The sequence below is a fragment of the Canis lupus genome, chromosome 28, assembly GCF_011100685.1.
Source record: "Canis lupus familiaris isolate Mischka breed German Shepherd chromosome 28, alternate assembly UU_Cfam_GSD_1.0, whole genome shotgun sequence".
NCBI lineage: Eukaryota > Metazoa > Chordata > Mammalia > Carnivora > Canidae > Canis > Canis lupus.
Window position 1 is genome coordinate 41,313,482 of NC_049249.1, and position 25,530 is coordinate 41,339,011.

The 25,530-nt window shown below is 68.4% G+C and overlaps 1 protein-coding gene across 1 annotated transcript in view; it reads left to right on the plus strand.

The window, feature by feature from the left end:
• Nucleotides 1-23,840, plus strand: part of KNDC1 (kinase non-catalytic C-lobe domain containing 1) — a 50,482-nt gene extending 26,642 nt beyond the window's left edge. The window contains exons 10-31 of the mRNA XM_038579188.1: nt 1,338-1,496; nt 2,400-2,477; nt 3,033-3,126; nt 3,468-3,630; nt 3,704-4,347; nt 4,626-4,770; nt 5,620-5,720; nt 6,499-6,875; nt 10,221-10,250; nt 13,405-13,498; nt 13,570-13,667; nt 13,758-13,978; nt 17,056-17,169; nt 17,787-17,934; nt 18,033-18,212; nt 18,706-18,909; nt 19,161-19,243; nt 19,409-19,559; nt 21,026-21,148; nt 21,221-21,280; nt 21,645-21,802; nt 23,039-23,840. Coding sequence (XP_038435116.1) covers nt 1,338-1,496; nt 2,400-2,477; nt 3,033-3,126; nt 3,468-3,630; nt 3,704-4,347; nt 4,626-4,770; nt 5,620-5,720; nt 6,499-6,875; nt 10,221-10,250; nt 13,405-13,498; nt 13,570-13,667; nt 13,758-13,978; nt 17,056-17,169; nt 17,787-17,934; nt 18,033-18,212; nt 18,706-18,909; nt 19,161-19,243; nt 19,409-19,559; nt 21,026-21,148; nt 21,221-21,280; nt 21,645-21,802; nt 23,039-23,270 — 3,657 coding nt within the window. The 3' untranslated portion in view covers nt 23,271-23,840. The remainder of the gene's footprint in view (nt 1-1,337; nt 1,497-2,399; nt 2,478-3,032; nt 3,127-3,467; nt 3,631-3,703; nt 4,348-4,625; nt 4,771-5,619; nt 5,721-6,498; nt 6,876-10,220; nt 10,251-13,404; nt 13,499-13,569; nt 13,668-13,757; nt 13,979-17,055; nt 17,170-17,786; nt 17,935-18,032; nt 18,213-18,705; nt 18,910-19,160; nt 19,244-19,408; nt 19,560-21,025; nt 21,149-21,220; nt 21,281-21,644; nt 21,803-23,038) is intronic.
• Nucleotides 23,841-25,530: the final 1,690 nt, after the last annotated feature.

A 25,530-nucleotide genomic window follows, 5' to 3' on the forward strand; every position in this document is an offset into this window, starting at 1 on the left:
CCGTCCTGGAGAAATGAGTCGTAAATCTGCACAAAATCCTGCCCCGGATGATCACCGCCACTGCCTCCAGAACAGCCCAGACGTCTGCCCCCGGGGCGCAAATGGTGGTAAAGCGAGCGTGGTCCCTGCGCACGGGGAGCCGGGGGTCGATAAGGCAGCAGCCTGGCTGGATCTCCGCGTATGCTGATCCCCAGAGGTCACCCGCTGTGCCCATTCATGCGAACGGCACAAAATCACGGAAACGCACCACAGATCCTAGTCACCGGGGATTAAGTGCCTGCGGCGAGGGCAGCGGGGCGCATCCCAAGGAGGGACACATCCTGTGTCGTCATCGTGTCGAGGCCAGCGTCCTGGTCGGTGTTGCCCAACGGTTTTGCGAGATGTGACTATTGTGGGGAACTGGGTACGGGGTACGCGGGTCCGTTTGTATCCTTTCCTACAGCTGTACGGGAATCTGTAATTATCTCAAAATAAAGGGTTACGTTTTCTAAAAACGTCAGTAAATGTGCACAGCAAACGGGGTCTGCGGGATGAGAGCGTCGTGCACGGATCTGCGCTCCAGGAGGGGCGCCGTGGGCTGCCCCCCGTGCCCAGTGCGGGCGTGTGGACCGTTCACCCCGGAGACGGGCACACGCAGAAACCAGGGCTGCGCAGACCTCACGGCGTGAGGAGGAAGCGTTGGTGGTGAAGCGTGCCGTGTCCGGTGCCGACCCGCCACCTCCAGCAGCCGCCGCCCGTGGCGAGACAGCCGCCCCCCGCCCCCGCCCCGCAGCGAACCGACCGCGGCCTTCCACTTGCGCTTCCGTCTTGGGTTAAACGGAAACACCCGGCGGCAGGCGTGGGGGCCGCGTGTCGGCCGCAGATGGACTCAGGTCCAAGCGCCGAGTCAAATGCACAAGCATGTCGGGGACGATCCCCAGGCTCCGTGGAACGTACTAGGTATCCCGCCCCTCTCGTCCACGGTGTACACCCGCCCTGCACACGGGGCACTTAGAACAAAGTCCCGTGTGGACGTAGAGGCGGGCACTTCTGCTCAGGAGCCCGGTCGACCACTTCACAGCACGCGCTGGCTCGGGGCCCCGGGACGCGGCCTCCACTACCCCCCCCAGGTCAGTGAAAGTGGGAGGGTCCTGCAGGGGCCCCGGGGTCGTGGCTGCGAGTGACCCCAGGGTGTTTGGCGACGAGTACATTCCCAGGCCACAGGCCCCTGGGGGACCTGCCTGCGGGTCCAGCTGGGTGTCTGCAATCCGAGGGGGGGTCCCCACGGAGCGGCTGCCCTGCTGGGGCCCTGGGGGCCCTGGGGGGGTGCTGAGCAGGGCTGGGCTCTTCCCCACCAGGCTTCCGTGTACTGCGTGGCCGCGGTGCTGTGGACGGCCGCCAAGTTCAGCGTCCCCCGAGACCACAAGCTGGCCCTGCCCCGCAGGCTCAAGACCCTCCTCTTGGACATGGCCAGACGCAGTGCCCAGGAGCGGCCGTGCCCAGCTGAGGCCATCAAGGTAACGTGCCACAGGCAGGACCCCAGCTCCCGGTCCAGGGCCCGGGCGGTGGCCGACGGGGTGCACAGGTGCCTGACTCCAGGACACGTGGGCATTGCGCGGGGAGGGCCGTGGGTTCGTTTGCGGACAGGTGGCCGACAGCATCTGACACCCGGTTGTCTCCGGGGAGTTCGGCCGGCCGGCGTGGGGACGGGGTGTTCTCCCCAACAGCCCAACCCCCCACGCCTCCTCCGGGTCCTCTGGGCCTCCCCTTCCCGCTGTGGTCTCTGCAGGCTGGGCAGGGGTCCGTGGGCCTGGGTCCTGCCCCTCCCAGGAGAGCCCCCATCTGCCAGCAAGAGCTGCACCAGCCCAGGGGGTCCCGAGATTGTTCCCGAGATGAAGAGGCCGCAGGCGGCCACCTTCTGCAGGGGAGCCCTGTGCGGCCCCCTGTGCCCCCGGCCGCCCTGGCCGCTCCCCTGGCAGATGAAGGCAGCAGACGTCAGCCTCGATGCTGAAGCACTTTGCTCAGTGGCTACAGCAGGTGGACAGACGGGTGGACAGACCCCAGGGAAGGACCTTCCCTCCACTGCAGATCGGCATGGAGCCCGCTGGGAGTCTTCTGAGAATGAGGGTCTGGGGGGGTGCTGTGCCCACCGCCCCAGAGATGCTGGGAGCCAGGGCCCCGTCCTTCTTGGCGATGGTGCTCCTGAGGCTGGGGGGTAGGACACAGATGCTCAAGGGCAGGGGACAGGTCACCCCCGTTACCGTAGACGCTCCCACATGGCGGGCTGGTGCCCCTCCACGTGCGGGTTATGGGGGTCACAGGGGGTGACCTAGGATCCCGGGGGGCCACGGGGGGCCCTGGGGGCTGGTGCCCGGCTGCGGCGTCGCAGAGCGCCTGCACACGAGGCCTGTCCCCCGCAGGTATGCAGCACCTACCTCCTGCAGCGAGGCATGGACAGCAGAAAGATCCTGGCCCACCTGCGGGCGTTGACCTGTAAGGTGAGATGGGGCCTCGCAGGTGGCGAACCCCCTTTACTCTGCCTTGGAGGTCCGGGGGGGACAGGAGGATCTTCATTATATGCTGTTTTTTGCAAATACAGAGCGAGTTTAGGGGGGAGGTGGTCACTTCTTAGCCTCAGAGGGGCCCCCCCCAGCCCGCGCCCCGTCCTCTGCTGCTGGCCCGCGTGGGTGGGTGCCCTTCGGCCGCCACGGGGATGCGGACACATCCTGCCGGGCAACCCTTGGGGTGCTGGCGGGGTTCATAAATGCACCTGCCAGCCTCCTGGGCAAGCTGCCCCAGGCAGGGCCCTCGGACACTGGACTCGCACACACGCCCCCCTGCTCGGCTTGGGAGTCTGCGCCCCAGGTCACCCGGGGCCTCCACGGGGCCAGGAACCCAGAAAATCTTGCTGACTTGGGAAGCCGAGTGCCCCCGAGGGCACCCACGGGAAGGACGAGCCAGCCCGCCGTGTGAGCCGGTGCGGGCCTGCAGCGTCCACCCTGCGCCTCGGGCCCTGCTGCCGCCCTGACCGGGCCGGCCCTGTCCCCTCCCAGGTTCCCCAGGAGGAAGAGACCATCGGCCTCCAGAACGCCGTCTCCCTGGTTGAGCTGCAGCCCAGCGCGGAGCCCACCCCAGGGCCCGGCTCAGGTGGGCCCCAGGTCCAGCCCCTCGCGCTCCGCTGCCCCCTCAGCCCTGGGGGTGCCCCAGGGCGTCCGGCGGCCTTGCCGTCCACTCCAGCCCTCGCCCCACCGCCGCCAGCCCCCGCGTCGCCAGCCACCACAGCAGGCCGGTGACCTCTCTCCGCTCTCGCCCCACGGCCACGTGCACATCCCGCCGACCGCCGCGTCCCCCCGGCCCCCCTCGGCTGCTGCCCCACCCCCGCTCAGGCCTCTGGAAGTCCCCTCAGAGACGCGTGGGGCCCGTGGGGGGCAGAGGCGGGGGCTCCACCAGGGCGTCGGCACCGGCGCTCACCCACAGCTCGTCCCCAGGCTCTGTTGGGGTCAGCGGCCCCACCAGCCTGGAGGCCACGCAGGGGCCCGTGCCTGCTGCACCCCCCTGCCGCGAAGGGGCCACGCTGCTGCCGGCCGCCCTCACCTCCGCAGCCTCACGCTTCAGGCCCATCGTGCTGGCATCCGACGCAGGTGGCGCCAGGTGAGCACCCCCACCCCGGAGCCTGCGGGGTCCCCGAGCCCCCCTCAGTGCCAACTGCTCTCTGTGCTCTCAGGGACGGGGCGGGCGACAGGAGGCAGGCCCCTGAGGCCCACGGAGCCGCCCCCAGCTGGACGACGCCTGAGCAGCCAGCACCGGGGCCTGGACCCCAGGGAGCAGCCCCAGAACCTCTCAGGGAGCCCGCGACGGACACGGCCCAGGGGAGCCCCTGCCCCGCACCCCCTGCCCTGGAGGGGGCCTCCCCGGCCAGGCCCGAGTCTGCCACGGCTGTCCCACCCCTGAAGCCACAGGCGCCTCCCACCGCAGAGCAGGGGCCGGACCGAGTCGCACCCGGAGCCCCAGGGTCCAATGCAGCCGGCCTCGACGCCCCCTGCCCGGCCCAGCCACCCAGGAGCAAGGCCACCGAGGGCCCAGGCCAGGAGCCTGCGGGTCCCCCGCCAGCCCCCCGGGACCCCTCCACGGCCGAGGCCAGTCCAGACAGCCCCACACGCACCCGTGTCCCAGAGCAGGATGCGCAGGCCCCGGACGGTGGCCCCGAGCGGCCCCCGCCAGCAGACCGCAAGCCCGGCCCGCCTAGCCTGGACGCCTCGCCCCTCCCGAGGACAGCCTGCCCGTCGCTGCAGGAGGCCATGCGCCTCATCCAGGAGGAGTTTGCCTTCGACGGCTACCTGGACAACGGGCTGGAGGCTCTGATCATGGGTAGCGTGGGGGGCACGGGGTCCCCCAGAGAACCCCAGGGCCCGGGAGAGGCCACGAGGGGACCCAGTGCACTGGGGGAGGCTCGGCGCCAGCAGGGGCCCCGCTCGTCCATCTGCACCAGGAGCTCGGGGCAGAGCTGAGCCCCCCGGGGGGGGGGGCAGGACAAGGGTCTCAGAGCCAGGACCCCCTTCCCCGCCCGCCCGTCAGCCGTGGGGAGCAGGGGACCCGAGGGGGGCTCGCCCACCGCGTAACTGGCCGCTACCGCCCCACAAACCCAGGGGAATACATTTACGCCTTGAAAGACCTCACGTACGCCACGTTCTGCGGGGCCATCTCCGAGAAGTTCTGCGACCTCTACTGGGGGGAGAAGCTGCTGCAGAGCCTCTTCAGGGTGGTGAACGGGAGGACGTCCCCCTCCCACAAGTGAGTCCTGCTCAGGCCCCAGGCCTTCCGCACCCTGGGGTCCCTGCCGGGTGGGACGGCCCCGGGTCCACCCCCTCCCAGCCCCGCCGTGTCCCCACACACCCTCCTGTCGCCTGACGTCCAGCTCGTCCCCCTCCCCTCCCGGCACTGGCCGCCCCGGCCCCTGGGGCCCTCTGGCTGGGCCTGAACCCACCCGAACCCCCGGGGAGGACAGGGCAGGGGGCTCCCTGGGGTGCGGGCAGCACACCTCCCCGCTCAGCTACCGGCTTGAAGAGGCCACGTGACAGGAGCCCCAGAGGAGGGTGACCCCAGGGAACTGCATCTGCCCCCTCACTGTCCAGGTCAGCGCGGGGGGACAGCTCCCATCCTAACGGCAGAAGGTGGGGTGACAGTCGCAGGCCTCCCAGGGGGCTGTGGGGACCGAGGGAGGTGACCCGATGCCACAGCGACCACAGCAGGCGGGTGGGGCCCACGGTCACTTCACATGTGCTGTGAGAGCTGTGAGGGCGCCTGTGCACACACGTCGACGGAGCACTGGCAGGAGCACCCCACCCCGTCCCACGCTCCCCCCCGGACCCCCCTGCGCCCCGCAAAGCAGCAAACGCCACAGTTCCCACAGCGTGAGCAGGGCCCTCCGGGGACCTCCAGAAACGGGTGCCCGGGAAGCCCCGTGCCAACACTGGGCCCCTTAACTCTGGAAGGAGGGTGTCGGGACAGCCTGGGGCCTGCGCTTGGGTGCCCTCGGAGGCCCCTAGCCCGGCGCCAAGTGTCCCCCCAGAAGGCAGTGCAGGGAAGCGGTGCGGTGGGGGGGCCGGGGGGCGCCTGCATTGTCCTCCCTTCTGATGCCAGAGCTCCCGAGGAGGAGGCCGGGTCACAGGCTGAGGCCGGCGAGGCCAGCGGGCCACTTGGCTGCTCGCTGTCCAGCAAAAGGCCGTCGCTGCGTGGAGCGGGTAAGACAGGAGCTGTGCGCGGCGGATCCACGCTGCCCCCTGCCTGTGACTGGGTCACTACGGCAGAGGCTTCCCTGCCCCTGCGGAGGCCCCAGCGCAGGCTCGTTCCCTGGGGGCTCCGTGCCGGGAGGGTCCCCACGTCAGCAGGTGGGTGGCAAGCCAGAGCGCAGGGCAGGGCTGGGCGGACACCTCGGCGTCCTGGGATCACGGGCAGCAGCGTGGTGACCGGGACGTCTTGGCACTTTTCCTGCAAACTTGTGCCATTTCAAGGCTCTGGGGCTGGTCGTCCTGCAACGTTAGCGCAGGACTCCGAGGTCACTGAAACCTTCGTAAGCTCACGGAATCCGGCCTGGGCGGTCGCGGCTTCGGGCACCAGGCCGCATGACCACGAGCACCCATGTGACGGCCACCGCAGTGGTGGCGAGGCAGGCGCCCTCCTCCCGCCCTCTCGCCCCGCACAGCCCCGGCAGGTGCAGAGCAGGGTGCCGGTGCCCAGTGAGCATCTCGGCCCCCCGGGCCCGCCTCCCCGTGCTCACCCTGCACAGGCCCTGGGGGCTCCTCTTGGGATGCCGGCCCCAGGGCAGCCTGCGTTGGGGAGGGGATCGGGGGCCTCCTGGGAAGCAGGACTGCACCCTGAACCCTCAGGACCCCGGGGGCCCCAGAGCAGCAGGCAGGGCCTCGCGTCTGCGGCTCAGCACGAGCAGCCTCTCCTGACGATCCGGGATGCGGTCGGCCCCGCGCGCTCGTGTTCCCAGTGGGGTCCTCCCGTCCTGTGCAGGGAAGGACAAACTGACCGCGGGGCGCCTGAGCCGAGCCCCCTGCCCGCCCCCATCGCTGTCCGACGTGGACGCCGACGAGCTCTCACGGGGTAACTTCGAGGTGGGATTCCGGCCTCAGAAGTCGGTCAAAGCCGAGCGGGAGCGGCAGCAGGAGGCGGGAGAGCATGGGCAGCCGGGCGGGGGACCGGGCCCCGAGGCGGTGACCTGGCTGGCCAGGCCCAAGGACGCCGGGCTGGCCGAGCTCCAGAGCTGCAGCCCCGGCTGGTGCAGCGCCTTCTACGAGGCCGACTGCTTCGGCGCCGACGTCTACAGCTACGTGAGGGAGCTGGCGAGGCAGAAGGCTGGCGGGGCCGGCGACGCGGACGCCCAGGGCCCGGTGAGTGTCGCCCGCGGCCCGCGGCTGGCGGTGCGGGGAGGGGCGTGGCGGCCGCAGGTCCCCCAGTGGTGAGCCCGGCTGGCCTGGCCGCCACAGCTGGGTGCGGCCGTGTCCCCCACGGGGGCAGGTGGGCCGAGCCCCTCCTCCAGGCCGCCTCCGCAAACGGGGGGCAGCACGAGGTGTGAGAACAGCAGAGGTGCCAGGCCTGTGGGGTCTGTCCAGGTGGCACAAGGGGTCCCTTGGCCCGGCTGTCTGAGGCGGGCAGCATCCCCCCTGCGCCCCGCGGGTCAGCAGGGCCAGGTGGGCCTCACCCTTGAGAGCGGCCAGGCCGCCCCTGGGGAGGACACCCAGACCCCCAGCCCCGCGCCTGCGGAGCCAGCAGCTCGGACCCAGGCTGTAGCCCCTGCGCCCCCCAGCAGGGCCCACTCAGGCCTCGGGGCGCAGGCCTGGCCCCCGGGACAGCCACGGGCAGGGCCCCAGATGCTCGGGTTCCTGCCGCGCTCCGCCCACTCCCCCGGGTCCAGGGGCCTCCCCGGGTCACCTCCCGCCGCCGCGTGGCTGCCCACGCCTAAGGACATCCTGCGGCACGACCCGGGCCTGGCACGCGTGGGGATGGGGGCCGCACCGCCCCTTCCTCCTGGCCTCCTGCGCCCCCACGCGCCATGGCGGCCACGACACCCCGGGGCCTGGCGCGGAGGGCGACCCCGAAGCCCGGGGGCAGCCCCGAGTGGGCCCGTAGGGAAACTGAGGCTGCGAAGCGGACGGGGCTCGCACCGCGGGTGAGACGGGGCCGCAGCGCGTGGTGCGCCGGGGGCGGGACGGTCCTCCCCATGCTGGGCCGTCCGGGGGTCGCCGCGGGGCGCAGAGGGGGCGCCGGGGGGCGGGGCGGGGGCGGGGCGGGGGCAGGCCGGGGCGGGAGGGCCTTGGAGACCAGCGCATCCCGCTCAGAGTCGCGGACACGCACGCCCACGCCCAGGGCCGCGCGGGCGCCCACGGCGCTGTCCGGGGTGGGGGGGGGAGCCGACCCGACCTTACGGAGAAGCCCAGGGACCTCCGGGACCGCCACGGCCTGGGGACGCGGCCTTGAGTCCGGAAGGTGCGGGCGGGGGTCGTCGGCACCGCGGGCCCAGCGCCCGGCCTGCAGCGCCCGGAGGAGCCGAGGCGGCCCTGCACCCCCGGGTGTCCGGGCTCCGCAGGCCGCTCCGAGTAGGAGCGAGAACGTCCCGACCTGAGCGCTGCAGCCGCAGCCCTGGAAGAAATCACGCGTGGAAGCTCCGCGACACGGCACGCGGACACGGCTTCTCAGATGTGGCGCCCGGAGCGCAGGCACCGGAGGTACCAGCGGAGAAGGTGCGCGGCCAGGAGGCAGCTGTGCATCAGCGGCGGGAGCTCGCGCAGGCCCCAGGCCGCGGAGGGTCGGCCCCACGGCGCGGGGACCTCGGCCGTGCAGGGGCCACAGGGGCCGAACAGCCCCGCGCGCAATGAGGCTCCCAGCATCCCCGGTCCCCGCGGGAAAGCCCAGGACCACCTGGACGGCGCAGGCGGTGAGAGGGACTGCCAGCCCCCTCCAGCCTCCTCCAGCCCCCTCCAGCCCCCACCAGCCTCCTCCAGCCTCCCAGAGCCCCCTCAGGGGGGAAATGCGCGTGGCAGCATGCGGAGAAAGGAGGTGGCACCACCTCCCGGGAGCCTCCTCCAAGCCTACACCTGGATTTACCACGCAACTCAGCACATACCCCGGTCCCCCCAGTACCAGGCAGGGCTGCACCACACAGGCCCAGGTGCCCAGAGGGGGCGGGGACCCACGTGTCCCACACGGAGGGACAGACAGAGGAGCACAGCAGCTCCGGCCACACAGAGCAAATCTCAGCCACGAGAGGAAGTGCAGATGCGCCCCGAGGGCACAAGGCCGAGGGAGAGAAGCCGGACACGGAAGAACGCGTGCTGCACGATGCCACCTGCACGAGGTCCCCGCGAGGTCGCCTTCCCAGAAACAGGGGGCACCGGAGCACGGGGGCAGGAACAGAGCCTCAGCCTGGGGTGGGGGTGGGGGTGGGGGTGGGAGAGGCCTGGGGACCGGGCTGGGGTGGGGATTGGGGCTGCACCGCCGTGACCCAGGTGACCCAGCTGGGTGATGCCGCTGAACAGCACGATGAAAAACGGTAAATTGTACGTTCTATAGATTGTCACAAAAAACTTTTGAAAATGAAATGTAAAAGCCAGCTGAGAACGAGGTGCCTGGGTGGCCCAGTCCGTCAGGTATCCAACCCTTAGTTTCAGGTCAGGTCATGACCTCAGGGACCCAGCTTTGGCCCCTCCCCACTGTGCCACGTGCTCGCTCTTCCTCTCAAATAAATCAATTTTTTAAAAGATTTTATTTATTTATTCATGAGAGATACAGAGAGAGAGAAAGAGAGAGGCAGAGACACAGGCAGAGGGAGAAGCAGGCTCCATGCAGGGAGCTCGATGTGGGACTCGATCCTGGGTCTCCAGGATCACACCCTGGGCCAAAGGCAGGTACCAAACCACTGAGCAACCCTGGGATCCCGTAAATAAATCAATCTTTAAATAAAATAGTTGAGAACAAAATGGGGCAGACGACCAGCGGCCCTGGGGACGTGAAGCGCAGGTCATCACAGTTGAGTCGAAGTGAACGCAGAAGACGCCAGGCGGCATCCCCGGGAGGTCCCTCTGCCGTCCCTTGGTCCGAGCCTGGGTGTTCGCACCGGCCTGTCACCTTGACCTCAGCTGGACCAGGACACGGGCCCCACTGACCCAGGAATGGGGATGATGGTGGCACCGGGGGCCATGCCCCAAGTCACAAAGAACGTGGCCTCTCGGAGGCCCCAACAGCTTCATCCTCGCAGTTGTGGGGAAGGGGGACACCCAGAGTCCAGGTGTGGCCTCCAGCGCCTCAGGTCGTCCTCATCATCCTCTGACATCACAGGTCACGCCCACCGACCTCGGTCACACCATGTGGGGACCGCAGAGGGTGGCTCTGGTGCGTGTGAGTGCCCATCAGCTGGTGGGCCCTGTCGCCCATCCCTGGCTCCCCCCGGCAGCCCCAGGCAGGGACACACACCCACCGGGGACCCCGGGCCCCGTCACCATGCTCCCACAGGTCTTGAAAGGGCCTCGCGGACCAGAGCAGGACAGGAGGTGCCGGCGGCCACGACCCCGAGGTGGACGAGCTTCCCTGGGCCTCGGGCTCCGAAACCAAGGCTCGGCCCCACGGGTGCTCTGGGGCGGCCCCCGAGGCACAGTCTGGGGGAGACAGGCCGTGCAAGGGGCGCTGCAGAGTGACCTCAGTGACCTTGTTTTCCTTTTCATTCCCGCTCACCTGGGAAGACGTCTCTCCTGGAACCGGAATGCAGACAGGTGAGCTTCCTGCGCCCCACGCGTCGTGGGCGGGCCAGACGGGGCGGCCGTCGTTGCGCGTTCCTCTCAGAACCCGCCTGCATCTGCCTCGGAAGGGATGGACTGGACACGCGTTCACACTCGCTGCCCACACAGGGCGAGTGTGGGGCAGGCCCGGGCGTGGCGTGGGCAGCACGGCTGAGGGCATCGACAGGAGCGTGAGCGGCCGGGCCCTGGGGCCCCTGCGTGAGTGTGGGCTGGGTGCCCGCGGCCCCTGCGGCCCCGGGCTGTCAGGCTTTGTTGTCGGCGTTCGGTGCTGATTCCCGTTCAGCCTTTCCTCTCCTTGTCTACGCGTTCCCACTTTCCGGCTTCCTTCCAATGGGTTGTCCTGGTCCGGGCCGCCCTCAGGTCCTGCACCAGGAGCCGCGTGTGCTCCGGGCCTCGAATCCACACTCACTCCTATGACCCCAGAGAACCCTTGGCTGGCTTAGGCCCGGAAGCCTGCCCGCCCGTGCCCCCGAGTGTACCTAGGCCTGGCCAGTCCGTGTCGGGCCTGCGGCCACTGTGCAGCCCCCAACATCTAGGAATTTTAGTTCACTAGACTTAGTTTTAAAATCAGTCAAAAAGGTCCTTTCCGAAAAACCAGTCTGTAGTTCTGAGGGGTGAGAAGTGTGGCCAACAAACTTCATACCTAACTTCATAAACGGAAGTTTCCAAGATGCCGGGACTTGGAGCCCCACTCAGGCAGGAAGCGGGTGCGTGCCATCGGTCCAGGCCCGTACCTGGACAGGTGCGAGGGGCCGACGGGGCTGGAGGGGGCTGTGTGCAGGCTGTCCCCCAAGGGCACTCTCCGCATGGCGGTCCTGAGCCGCGCAAAAGGAGGGCTCCCCACCCAGGGCTCCAGGCCATCCCCCGCTTTGGGCCTTAGGGGTCATCAGCCGGGGTCCCCGTGTCTTCAGGAAGCCGGATCACAGAGAAGTGTGTGTGGACAGGACGGCAGAGACCCCGGGGGGTCAAGCCAGACCCTGGGGGTGGGGTGGGGCGGGGGGCGAGTCCCTGTGAGCACAGTGCTGCGGGGCCGCTGCGGGGACCGCTGTGTCAGGCCTCGTGCCACCCGGCAGCCTGTCGGCGGTGACCTCACAGGCCGGATCCGTGCCATCCACCGGCCACGTGCGGCTGAGCTCTCGAGGTGCAGCCCACAGACCCAGGAACTGACATTTTTGTGTCCTTTCTGTACGAGAGACGCCACATGCGGCCAGTGGCTCCCCGCTGCAGGCGCGCAGGTCCTGCGCACCCGGTTCTGCCCACGTACCCCGGGGGTCAGTCCCGCGCCGACCCTGGCAGCTAGCCGCTGGGGCCTCCAGCCCACTCGGGACACCATGACCTCCTCGTCCCGCGGTTGGAAAAGGACCCAGAGGCCTGGGACCTGATTTCACGTGGCAGAGGGAGGAGGTGGTCGGTCTGTGCCGCGTCCCCCCACAGCAGGCACGGCCCCGGCCCCGCAGCACCCCAGTAGCACCTGCTCCCCGCTGTTCAAACAGCCGCACGAGGAACCACCTTTCGGGTAAAACCACCAGATATTCAAACATTTAAATACAACACCACCTGCATTTTCAATCTCACAAGCCGCACAGAAGTAGGTGTTACCAACAAAGCGAAGTCCCTCGCGGCAGTTGGACAGGTGAGGGGGAGCTCATTCGGGGTGCCGGCTGATCCCCGGGCCCGGAGGAAGGCCACAGTGTATCCGGCTTTAGGTGGAGGCTCCGGGCGGTGTGGCCACGTCAGGGCCCCGGGGCCGGCCGGGAGGAGAGGTGCCAGGCCACCCTGACCTGCTTCCGCAGCCCCGGGCCCCGGGGTGGGGACATGGAGCCAGGCTGCACCTGTCCCGAGAGGGTTCTGGTCGTTGCTACCACTGGCTGCCTGAGCCGGCCCTGCCCGGGGCTTTCCTGTGACACAAGAACCCTGACCTGTGCCTGTGGGGAGGACAGGGCAGGGGGCACCACGCGGCCAGGCCCGCTTGGGGGGTCCCCTGGGAGGTGCCTGTTCTCCAGGAGGAGCTGGGACCCCCGCTCCTGGGCACCCCACAAACCGTGACCCCCAGGAAACCCCCTGAGGACGTGACTCACTGGATGGCCGGGGGGCAGCAATGACCCCACGTCCAGGCTGCTGTCCCCACGCAGGGCGGACAAGGGGCCCGGGGTAACGAGGGTGAGTGGGAGGAGTCTGCGGCAGGGGCCCGGGGTGTGCGGGGGCCTACAGGGGCCTGGGGGGCAGGATGGCTGGAGGCGCTGGCCAGCAGACCCCACCACCACCACCACACCCCACCCCGCTGCCAGAAGCAGCGCTGGAGACCCCCTGAAGTGCAGCCCCCGGTGGGTGAGGCAGCATGGGGGGGCTGGGGGGGCCACTGCGGGGGCTGGGGGCCCAGCACTGCTGCTGGGGGTGGCGGGCAGGGTCCGGGTCGGGGGACCAGGTCCGGGTCCAGGTCAGGTGCTCACCACCCCAGCCGTCTTCCGAGCTCACTGTCCTCAGTGGCTCAGTGGGATCTACCGACGTGCTCTGTCTACACCCCAGTTCTGTGGACTCTTAGGATAAAACTGCCAGTTATGTTACCAGAAAAACAGGTTTATTTGGGAATCGCACAGAATGGCAAATTAAGGCAAAACCACAGGGGAGCCCTGGGGATGGAGAGGAGGCTCTTTTATAGAGAAAGTTGGGGCGCCCGCTGTAAACTAAAACCCAATTGGAGTAAACTGGGGGCTGCAAGAGTAACGGCTTCTCATTGGCTGGGCCCTGGCCGTCTCTCATTGGCTGGGCTGTTGCCAGGGCAAGAGGAAACCTTCCCGGTCCCTCCAGGGTAGAGCAGTGTGTCCACCTGCAGGGTTCCTTGCTCCGCCACCTGTTCCCAGAGAGGGGTGCCGAGGGCTCCTCCTGTTAGCGTCCACACCCACTGTCACGGTTTCCCCTCTCATTTCCTCGTCCCTCCATCGGATTCCTGTCCCCCGTGGCGCACAGATACTGTTTCTGCAGCTGGGTGACTGTGTCCCTGGGAGGTCCCCACGTGGCCGCAGAGGTGGGGGAGGCCACTTCTGGAGGCTGCGCTGGGACAGGTGCACTCGGAGACAGGCGGGCGGGTGGCGGGCACCTGCAACGCTCACCGGCTCTGTCCTGCCAGGAGCTGGAGCAGCAGCTCCTGATAGAGAAGAGGAATTACCGGAAGACTCTGAAGTTCTACCAGAAGCTCCTTCAGAAGGAGAAGCGCAGTAAAGGTAGCAGGGCGCTGGGCAGGGCACCCGCGGGGGAGTGGGGGGCACTTTGTGCCCACTCTGCCCGCCCACAGGTTCCGAGGTGAAGACCATGTTGTCCAAACTGAGAGGCCAGCTGGAAGAAATGAAGTGCAAAGTGCAGTTCCTGGGACTGGTCAAGAAGTATCTGCAGGCAAGTCCGCCGCACCCGGCCCACCCCCTCCCTCAGCACCTGGTGGCAGAGGCCAGCCAGACCGAGGCGCCCGCTTCCCCGCACACACAGGTCATGTATGCCGAGCGGTGGGGCCTGGAGCCCTGTGCGCTGCCAGTGATCGTGAACATCTCCGCGGCCCACTGCGACACGCTGGACTTCAGCCCTCTGGACGAGTCCTCGTCCCTCATCTTCTACAACGTCAGCAAGCACCCCCGCGGTGGCAAGCAGAGGAAGGCCCGTGTCCTGCAGGCCGGCACGCCGCTGGGGCTCATGGCATACCTCTACTCCAGGTGCGGCTGCCCAGCCCCAAGTGGGGAGGCGGGCCTGGGGGTTCCCTGAACCCTTTCATGCCTTTTGAAAGCAAAAGGGAGACCGAAAAAAACAAACAGGCCCCCAGGAAGGGAAACAAGGTGAGGAAAGTCTCTGCCTTCCCTCATCTGACGTGGGTTTATACGTTTTTCAATTTAAATTTTTTTTCATCAGAACTTTAAGCCTCCTGTGTCAGCTCAGCTGCAATTTGCCTCCCTTGCCAAGCTCTTGGGTGGACGTGCACCTGCAGCCTCAGGTGTGCCAGGGCAGGTGCTTCAGGGAGGAGCCAGGAGCATGGCCGTGCAGAAGTAACAGCCCAGGGGGCCCCTAGAATTAAGCAGACACAGGAGCCTCCGGGACATGCCTGGATCCTAGCCACTTTGCCACATCAGAACACCCCGTAATTGTCTAGCCCCCCGGACTGCCAGGGAGGCTGGTCTCAGCATGCTCGCTGAATTCTTTCTGCAGCCACTGTTTCTGGGCAGGAGCACTATACCCATTCATCAGACACCGTAACTGATAAATGTGCATGCTCACCGTGCGCAGCAGGGAGGCCAATCCCCTCACACTCAGGGTCACAGAACCCCAGGACACCCTCACACCCCTCTACCCTTGTGCCCACCAGTCCATCGGCACGGCCACATGTCCTGTGTGGATGGGCCTCTCAGGTCCACCTGGTATGCAGGTGCAGGACCACTTGGCAAGTCCCCTTGACCCAGTGGCCTGGCCCACACCAGGCACGGGCCCAGCAGCTCAGGGTTGGGTACAGATTACCTTCCCAGACAGGGGTGGGAGGCCTTACCCAGTCTTGGCTTTGGGAGACCCATAACACTCTTGGGAGCTCCCAAGACCTTTGAGCTGGAGGCTGTGGTGACGCTAGAACTGATGGTCAGGTGTCAGCAGGGTACACGGGGACACTATCAGAGAACAAGGGAAGTCCCCGAGAGCAGGGGCCTCCCAGGACAGAAGCCTCTTCCCGTGTACCCTGTTCTCCCAAGCTGGGCTCCACCTGGCTGCACTAGGAGCCTTCCACTGGCCCTGGGCCCTAGGCCGACCCTTGGACTCAGACCTTAGCCTCCATCTTCTTTGTGATGAGTATACCACACGCCGAGGGCTGGCTGTGCGATGACAGGAGATGCGTGTGTGCCTGTGTGAGTGGAGTGTGTGTATGTGTGGTGTGTGAGGGGGGGTGTGTGTGTGGGTGGGATGTGTGCATATGTGCATGAGTGTGTTTGGTGTGTGAGCAGTGGGTGTGTATATGTGCATTAGAGAGTGTACATGTGTAAGTGGGGTGTGTGCATGTGAGTGGGGTGTGTGCATAAGTACATGAGTGTGTGTATGGTGTGTGAATGGGGAGTGTATATATGTGCATGGGGGAGTGTGCATGTGTGAGTGGGGTGTGCATATTGCATGAGTATGTGTGTGGTGTATGAGGGGTGTATGTGTACCTGTGTGGGTTGTGTTCATGTGTGTATGTGTGTGAGTAGGGTGTGCGCATATGTGCATGTGGGGGTGTGAGTGGGATGTATGCATATGTGCATGGGTGTGTGTGTGTGCATGTTTGTGGGTGAGGAGTGTATGTGGTGTGTGAGTGGAATGTGCATATATGTGCATGAGGGGGTTATACATGTGTGTGTGGTGTGTGAGTGAGGTGTGTGTGTGGTGTGTGCATGGGGGAATGTGTGTGTTGAGAGGTTTTTCATGGTGTGCCTGTATCTGCCTGTGGGGGAATGGGGGGTATATATGTGCATGGGTGGGGGGGTGTGTGAGTGGGGTGTGCACGGGGGTGCGTGTGTTGAGGGGTCTCACATGGTGTGCGTGTGTCTGCATGTGTGTGTGGTGTGAGTGGTGTGTGTGCACAGGTGTGTATATGAGTGGGGTTTGTGTACACAGATGCCTGTGTGCACGGGTGCGTGTGTGGGTGGGGTATGTATGCATGAGTGTGTGCACAGGTGCGTGTGTGCACATAGGTGCGTTAAGTGGGGGGTGTGCATGGGTATGTCACGGGTGGGTGTGTGAGTGCAGTGTGTATGCATGGGTGCATATGTGAGTGGGGTAGTGCATGGGTGCATGAGTGCATGTGTGGGTGGTGTGTGCATGGGCTGTGTGTGCACTAGTGTGTGTTTGGGGGTGTACACGGTTGCATGTGTGCACGGGGGCATGTGTGTGCACGGGTGTGTATGCACAGGTGCGTTGTGAGGGGGGGTGTGTGCACAGGTGCGCGTTGCACGGGTGCGTGAGTGGGCTGTGCGTGGGGGCGTGTACGAGTGCGCACGGCAGCCCAGCGCGGGGGCCTTGGCTGCTGGAGGACGTGGCTCCCCCGCAGGTGGTCCCGGCGCCCACGGCAGCCGCAGCCCACGGAGGCCGGCCCGGGCGCCCACCTGGCTCCAGGCGCCGTGTCCGCTCTCGGAGGCCCGGCGTGGTGGCCGGGGAGGCGGCCTCGCACGACCCTCACGCCTTTCCTGTTTCTGGGACCCAGTCACTGAGCGGCGCGGTGTCGCCCGACCTGGGGCTCCCTGGGGCGCCCCGAGGCTGGGGACGCTCGTCCCCTCACCGCCTGGTTTGCCCGAGGAACCGAGAATGTGGGGGCACAAATTGCCAGCCTCGCCCCCGATGCAGCGAGTTCGGGCTAGGGGCGGGGTCCCGGGCCGCGCGGGGGTTCCGAACGGGTTCCAGAAGCCCGTGGGGAGGGCGCCTCAAAAATGGTGGTAAAGAGGGTCCTCCGCCCGGAAATGGTTGGGAGCCCCTCGCGTTCCCAGCACCCCACACGCCCCTTTACCTCTCCCGCCGTCCTCCTGGCGAGGGCGAGCATGCACGCGCGCCCACACACGCAGCCCAGCCGCCTGCACGCTCACGCACGTTCACACGGCTCCCTTCCACACGCCTACCCCAGCACCGCTAACGAAGGCCGCGGGGAGCCGGGCCTCCCCCACGTACCCGACGCACCGGCGGGCTCCGGCGGGAGGAGAGGCCCGCGGGCCCTGGACGGCAGCTGGGGGTCGGGGTGGGGAGCGGCCCGGGCCCCCTGCCGTGCCCTGAGCGCGTCCTGTCGCCGCAGCGACGCCTTCCTGGAGGGCTACGTGCAGCAGTTCCTCTACACCTTCCGGTACTTCTGCACCCCCCACGACTTCCTGCACTTCCTGCTGGACCGCATCAACAGCACCCTGTCCAGGTACGGCCGCGACCCCCGGCGACCCCGGGCGCCTCGGTAGGGACTCCGCAGGGCCGGGGTCCCAGGGACCCCGACAAGGACGAGGCCGCGGCCTGGTCGGGGAAGGATGGGCAAAGACGGAGGACAGAGGGTACACGGGAAGGGACCCGGGCGGCAAGGCCGCGGACGCTCCGGGAGGCGGTGGCCGCGGCGGGTGTGGGGCCCGTGGGAGGCGAGCGCGTGCCAAGCCCTCGGCCTTCCGCGGCCGCACACGGGGTGAGGGCCAGGGTCAGGGGAGGGGAGGCGCGACGGACGGGCTGTGGCCTGCTGTCCAAGCCGGCCCGTCGCCCCCGCCAGACCCCCATGCGCCCCTCGGCAGGCCTGCGCGCGGGGCCCAGGCTGGGAGCTCCGGAGCCGCGGCCCAACGGCCGTCACCTCCCGCCCTGGGGGCAGGGACTCACAGGAGACACCTCCACGCCCCAGGAGCCCGGAGCCCAGCTGGCCGGCTGCCGCCTCTGCGTCCCACCCCCCGAAGACGGCCTCGTCCAGACCCCACTCAGCCCTCCGCCCCCGCAGCGCACGGCCTCGCAGGGCTGGGGGGACCCGCGCGGCTCAGCTGTCGTCCCCTCTGCCCGCAGGGCCCACCAGGACCCCAGCTCAACCTTCACCAAGATCTACAAGCGAAGCTTCTGCCTGCTGCAGGCCTGGCTGGAGGACTGCTACGCCGTGGACTTCACCCGCAACAGCGGGCTCCTGGGCAGCCTCGAGGACTTCATCTCCTCCAAGGTGACGCGGGCACAGCCCCTGGACCCCGTGGGCGGCGCCGGGGCCCTGACGGCCACCACCGTCAGGGTGGCAAGTGACCGCCTTGCGCTCCTGCCCAGATCCTGCCCCTGGACGGCTCCGCGGAGCACCTGCTGGGCCTCCTGGAGGTGGGCGCGGAGCGGCGGGCCGAGGGCCCCTCACGGGGCGCGGACCTGGAGCACCCCAAGGAAGCCGAGGAGGACGCCAGGCCTCTCAACGCGCTCTGTAAGAGGCTCTCGGAAGACGGCGTCTCCCGGAAGGTGGGGGCCTCTCCAGGGTGGGCCTCCCGGGGCGGGCGCCGTGGCTCCCCAGCCCAGCCCGGCGAACTCCGGGGGCTGCGCGCACGTGGACCCGTGGGCAGACACGCCCACACGTGCTCCCCACGCTGCCGGCCGGGGCGCCAGCCTGTGAGGCCTCGCCCCGCAGAGGACAGGACGGCCGGGGAGCCCCGGCCCGGAGGACCAGCGTTCCCCACCCTCGGGCCAGGGGCCTGGGTGGAAGGCACCACTCGGGACGTGGCCCGGGCCGGGGGCCTGGGGGGCCTGTCCACAGTATACGGGCACTTCAGTGGCTCTGTCCGCGAGGGACCCGCCCGGGGGACCGGGACAGGTGTCCTTGGGCCAACACGGCCACGGGCGGGAGGCGTTTGCGCGGGGGCTGTAGCCGGCCGCTCCTCCCCGACCCCGCAGCGGGCCACCCACGCGCGGGCCGGCTGTGCCCGCGCCCCTTCAGCACGTCGCGCCTGCCCCGCAGAGCTTCCCCTGGAGGCTGAGCCGGGGCAACGGGCTGGCGCTGCCGCACAAGGAGCGTCAGTACAGCATCGCGGCGGCGCTGCCCAAGCCCTGCTTCCTCGAGGACCTGTACGGGCCGTACGCCAGGGCCGGCGAGAAGGGGCCCTGCCTCCTGACCGAGTACAGCACCCAGCAGCTCTGCAGCCAGCTGACGCTCCTGCAGCAGGTGAGGGCGCCCCCGGCCCCCCCGTACCCCCCGCGGGCCTCCCCCCGCCCGTCCCCCTCCCCCACCCCCGCCCGCGGCCCCCGCCTCCCCGAGCCCGCCCCACGCGCCCCACGCCTGGGCCCCAGGTGGCAGCCGAGGCGGTGACCGAGCGATCCCACCTGCGGCCACGACGGCTGCGCGGCGGGTCCCCGACACGCGGCCCGGCCTCGAGGCCCGGAGACGCCCGACGTCCGCGCCCTTGTCTCCGGCAGGAGCTGTTCCAAAAGTGCCATCCCGTCCACTTCCTGAACTCCCGGGCCCTGGGCGTCATGGACAAGAGTGTGGCCATCCCCAAGTGAGTGTCGTCCGGGCCGCGGCCGGAGCCAGGGCTTGGGGCCTCCCCGAGGGGCCCGTCTACGGCCCGGGCCCGGCGCCCCCGCGTGCGCAGAGCCCCCTGCGGCCCCCGCGGACCTGGCAGCGCCCCGCGGCCCCGCCGTGACGGGCACCCGTGTCTCCCCAGGGCCAGCTCCTGCGAGTCCCTGTCAGCCAAAACCTGCAGCCTGTTTCTGCCCAATTACGTGCAGGACAAGTACCTCCTACAGCTCTTGCGGAGCGCGGACGACGTCAGCACCTGGGTGGCCGCCGAGATCGTGACCAGCCACACCTCCAAGGTGGGCGCCTCAGCTCCGTCCCACAGGGGCCTTCGCGGCCGAGCGCGGCCGCCGGCTGCCTCCCGGGGACCCGCGGGCGTGCCCCACGCGCGGGGAAGCCACGCTCAACCCCAGGCAACGGCTACAAGTAGCGTCACAGCTTCCGCGGACGGTGACGTCGGCCACAGGGTCGGCTCCCCGCGGCGCCGCCTGCAAGTGCGCACTGGCTCTGCACGCCGGGGCGAGCCCCTCCTCCGTGGAACCTGCACACGTATCTGTGGGCACGCAGAGCCCCACGCGTGTGCACACGCCAGTACGCACAAATACACGCCTTCACGCACACCCCTCACACCTACCTCCTCACACTCCCTCACGCCCCACACGCTCCACACACTCCCTCACACACACACCCTCACACTCCCTCATGCCCTTACACACTATCCCTCACGTTCCCTCACTGCCCCTCACACACAATCCCTCACACTGTTACACACCCCCTTACACTCCCTCACACACTCCCTAATGCCTCCTCACACACCCTCACACCCCCTTCACACTCTCACACTCCCTCACACACACACCATCACACCCACTCACTATCCCTCACCCCTTTACATAGTCCGACACACTCCCCCCACACACACTCCCTCCTGTGTCCTCACACGGCCCCTCGCACCCCCTCACACATGCCCCCTAACACACACTCCCCTTCACACACACCTACCTCCTCACTCACAGTCCCTCACGCTCCCTCACACCGCCTCACACACACTCCCTCATGCCTCCTCACACACTCCCCCACTCCCGCTCACACATGCCCCCTCACACGCCTCCTCACACTCTTCACACACACTCACACTCCCTCACACACACACCCTCACACACTCCCTTACGATCCCTCACACACATGCCCCCTCACACTCCCTCATGCTCCCTCACCCCCTCACACAATCCCTCGTGCCCCCTCACACAGCCCGACACGCCCCCTCACACACAGCTGCCTTCGCACACATAGTGCCTGACCCCCGAGCCTCTCCCGAATCGTCTGTTACCCACATAGTTCCTCTCACAGATTCCCCGACACGCACGCCCTCTCTGCCGCGCTCACACCTGCTCACACACTCACACTCACACTCACGCTGGGTTCAGTCAGAGGGCACCCCCGAGGGGCTCCCGGCGCCCCGTGCCTGAGCCGGCTCCCAGGGCGGGGACCGTGGCGCCCGGCTGTGCCCCGTCCTGCTCGCCCCGCGCCCCTGAGCCCGTCCCCGTGAGGCGGCACCGGCAGGCGGAGGACTGAGGGCCGCGCGTTGGGGCGGCCCCGTGCGACGCGGCCCCTTCCCGGGTGGACACCGCCGCTCCGCGGGCAGCGACCCCTCGACGCGGCTGCGGCCCGAGCCCCACGGGCCGCCCCTTCCCAGCAGCCCCCCCCGCGGCCCGCGCTCCCCACACCTGGCGCGGGTGGCCCTGACCGCGTCCCCGCCCCCCAGCTGCAGGTGACTCTGCTCTCCAAGTTCCTGCTGATCGCCAAGTCCTGCTACGAGCAAAGGAACTTCGCGACGGCCATGCAGATCCTGGGGGGCCTGGAGCACCTCGCCGTGAGGCAGTCCCCCGTGAGTGGCGGCCCGGCCGCGGGGGGCGCACGGGCACCGGCCGGGCCGCGCCTCACCGTGCGTTTCTTCCAGGCCTGGAGGGTTCTACCCGCGAAGATAGCGGAGGTCATGGAGGAGCTGAAAGCCGTGGAGGTACTGGCGCCCCGCGGCCCCGCCCCGCAGCCGCGAGCAGCCCAGGCAGCCCCCACTACCCGGCCGCGTCCCCCGGGCCTCACCGGGCGGGAGGGGGCGCCCAGAGGCGGGACCCGCACAGCGCCCACTGGAAGGCCGCGCACCCCGACGGCGGCAGCGACCCCCGGCCCGGACGGCTGGCGCGCGTGCCCTGGCGCTCGGCCTCCCTGTTGCTCCCGGGCCGCCCGCGCCCCTCCGCGGCCCGGCGACAGCGGGTCAGGGCAGAGCTGCCGCGCCCGGGGGCTGCATGCGGCTCCCCGCCGCGGGCCCGTCCCTCCGGCCGCAGCGCTCACCCCCTCACCCCCTCACCCGTGCCCGCCCGCAGGTCTTCCTGAAGAGCGACAGCCTGTGTCTGATGGAAGGCCGCCGCTTCCGCGCCCAGCCCACGCTGCCCTCGGCCCGCCTCCTGGCCATGCACATCCAGCAGCTGGAGACCGGGGGCTTCACCATGACCAACGGCGCCCACAGGTGGAGCAAGCTCAGGTGAGGGGGCCGCGCCCTGGAGCTGCTGCACTGCGGCCAGTCCTCAGGCCCCCCCCCCCCCCCGTGCTGCCGCGGGGCCCCTGCCCGGCACCCGGGGCCACCCGCCTGGGAGGGGCTGCTGGCGGTGACCCCCGTGGCGCCCCGGGCGAGGAGCCCCGCCTCCAGACGCCCTCCCCGTCAGGGTGCCCTTGCCCCCCTTGCCGCCCCCGCAGCACCCACGCGGGCGAGCGGGTCGGGGCAGGGCAGGCCTCGGCAGCCACGGCCCAGGGGGCCCGGAGCCCCGCGGCGCCCCCTCCCCGGTCACCAGCTTGACGGTTGTCTGACACGCAGCACAGCGCGCGGTCGGCGCCGGCGACACAGAACGCAGCGGCTGGAGGGAAGGCCACCGTCCAGAGGCGGCGGGGCGGGCTCTGACGACGCCCCTTGCCCTGCTTTACGTCCGATGTGCACGCATGTTTGTCTTCGACTTATGTTCTTTAGTTTTTAGAGACAGAGAGACATGGGCGGTGGGGTGGGGCAGAGGCACAGGGACACCCCCAAGCAGGCTCCACGCCCCGCACGGAGCCCCACGCGGGGCTCGATCTCAGGACCCGGGGACCGCGACTGGAGTCAGACTGAGCCCCCCGGGCGCCCCGCACGTTTGTGTTTTAACAACCAAAAGTGCACCCTTCGTGCTGGCCCCGCCGTCCCTCGTCCGCCACCGGGGTGGGAACCTCTGTAAGGCCCGCAGCCTCCCCGGGCATTAGTCCCGACTTCTGCTTCCTGCTCCCCGTGTCCTGGACGACACCCGGGGCGTGCGGGTCACAGCGCTCCGGGGAAGGGAGCCCTGGGACCCGGCGGTGGCCAGTTCCCAGGGCGTAGATGCTCCCACGGTGGCGGCTCCTGAGCCGCATCACGTCCCTGAGCACAGCCCTGGGGCGACCCGGCGTGCGTCTGCCCCGGGGACCTCCTCTGGGGACCCTCGGGGGCTGGCCCTGGGGGTGTCCTTCCTGGACCCCTGAGCACCGACCAGGCGCAACACAGACTTGCAGTGTTCATGCGCTAGAAGTGGCTGGATGGACCGACGGACCGAGGGACGGACGGCAGGGCAGGCGGGCAGGCGGGCCGAGGCTGGCGTGGGCTCCGGCCCCTGAGCTGCCGCTGGACGCCGTCCGGTTCGCGTGCCTCCCAGGACACGCGGGGAGTTCACAGGCCCGGCTCGCACACACCGACGCGCACGTCTTGTCCCCGACGCAGGAACATCGCCAAGGTGGTGAGCCAGGTGCACGCGTTCCAGGAGAACCCCTACACGTTCGCCCCCGACCCCAAGCTGCAGTCCTACCTCAAGCAAAGGATCGCCCGCTTCAGCGGGGCCGACGTCTCCGTGTTAGCGGCCGACAGCAGGGCCTCCCTCCACCACGTGAGCAGCGAGAAGCACTCGCGGAAGATCCAGGACAAGCTGCGCAGAATGAAGGCCACGTTTCAGTAGCGGGGGGAGGGGGGCCCCCCGGGGCGAGAACTGCAGCGCGGGGGGCGGGGGCTGGGAGAGGAGCCCCGCGGCCCGGCCAGGCGAGCGGCCTTCGCCCGGGGCTCAGGCTGGGCCCCGGGGGGTGGAGGCCCAGGGCCCGGAGGGGACGGGCTCCCGCGGAGGCGGGCTCTTCCTGCTCGGGTAAAACTATATTTACAAATTAAAACAATAATAGAGTAAGTGAACTCCCCAGGAGCCGTATTCGCACCCACACTTCTAGAGATGAACCGCTCCCACCCAGCTCCGGGGATCCCCCAGACCCCACCCACCCCCCCGACTCAGAGCACTGTTTCCAGGAGTCTGGCTTCCGTCTGCCCAGCAACCAAGGACCAAAACGACCTCCGACCCCCATGCCAACCCAGGTTCCAGGGCTTTCCGAGCCGTCCACTGGCCCGAGGCTTCCCAGTGGCCCAAGCCCCTAACCGGGTCCAGACTCCCCTGCCCAGGCCTCCCGCTCCCTTCCACCCAGACCCACCCCCTGCTTCCACCCAAGTCTCCCCTGGCCCCCTCCCTCACCCCCGCCCTCCAGACCTCTCCACACACTCTCCCCTCCTACCCCCCCACCTCACCCCTTACTCCCCACCCTCCAGACCTCCCCCCAGACCCCAATCGCCCCCTCCCATCCATCTGGCCTCCCCCCAGGCCTCCCCCTCCCTTCCACTCAGGCCCCCCAGATCTCCTCCCACACTCTTCCAGACCTCCCCTCACACCCCACACTTCACCCCCACATGCCCCGCTTCCCCCGACCCTCCTTGCAGACCTCCTCCTAGGGGAGCAGCTCAGCTCACCCCTGTTCCAGCCTAAGCAGGGGTGCCCGAGTTTTGCAGCCGCTGCCCCAACAGGCCCGATGGGGTCTCGGTCCCAGCCCAGCCTCCTGCTGCTGGTGAGCACCTCACAGCTCCACGCTGGCGGCCAAGTGCCCGCGGCCCCTCGCGCCCTCCACCCTTGCCAACCCCACCACCTACGACAGCTCCCGGGGAGGCCTGTCAGGCTCTGCTTCCTCGCAAAGCACACGGACAGCAGCTCCAGGGCAGCCCCTCCGGCGGCCTGGGGCCCGTGCCCACCTGCCTTCTGCAGCCCTGCATGCGCTGCACACGCCTGTGCCCAGGCTCCTGCCGCTTGCCTTCACTAGAGCTTTGTCACAGCTGAGGACAGAGGACGGGTGCTGCCCGGATGGTGCCAGGCTCTTCCCGGGGCTCCGTTTCTGGCCGGTGCTGGGGGCCGCTCGGCAGCGAGAAGGCCCCCTGGGCCAGGCGTGCGGGCACGGAAGTGTGGTCCGAGCCCCGACACCATCGCAGGTGCCAACGTCCTTCGGTGGCAAATCGCCGGGAGACCCAGGGCTGTTCTCACCTCAGAATCACGGATTCTTACGACAACCAGCCAGTGGGATTCTGGGAAAGCGGCTACTTGCAATAAAATGCTGAGTTTGTAACGTCAAGATGTGTTTCCCACATAAATTCATCGGAGACTTACTTCCGGGACGCGGAGGACTCGGTACCCCGCCACGCGGAGGCGGGGCTTCTGGCCTTCACACGAGGACCCCGATCCACTAATCAACGCTGACGTTCAGATTCCGAGGTTGCAGCGGCGGAGTCCCCGAGCCTAGTTAGCGTCTGGCGCCGATACACATTCCAGTCGTAACGATTTCTTCGCGGGAAGTGACCGGGCTTTCGGCTTAAGCACGACTGTCTGCATGTCGCCCGAATGTCACTGGCACAGATTTCTAAATAAAACCATTTCTACGGACACGGCTTCAGACGCCTTATTTTGTCTGTCTCCCAAGTGACACTTGCCCTGGGGGGTCAGGGTGGGCTCCTCAGGGGTGCTCCTGACGGCACCAGGGGACGCGGAGTACCGGCCACAGTCGTGTCCTTGGGAGGCACAGAGACGGGCCAGGTCTGCCGATCCATTCAATTCAGGGCCCCCAGAAGTGAACCCCATCACTCCGGGGCAAACTGCCTGAAATCGCGGAGCCCCCGAGGCCCCCGTCCCGAGGCCCCAAGGCGACTCCACCACGGTCTGTGGGCGGCAGTGAGCTCAGCCCACCGGAGCCTAGGGCGGGACGACAGCTCTTCCGTCCTCCTCCTCCATCCTCTGTCCGGGGCAGGGCCGGCTTCCGGCTGCTGGGAAGGGTCCTGGGGGAAGAGCTTAGGGTTGGGGGAGGCCGTGGGCGCAGAGGATTCGGGGACATGATGTGGCACCTTTGGCAGGAGCCCCCGGG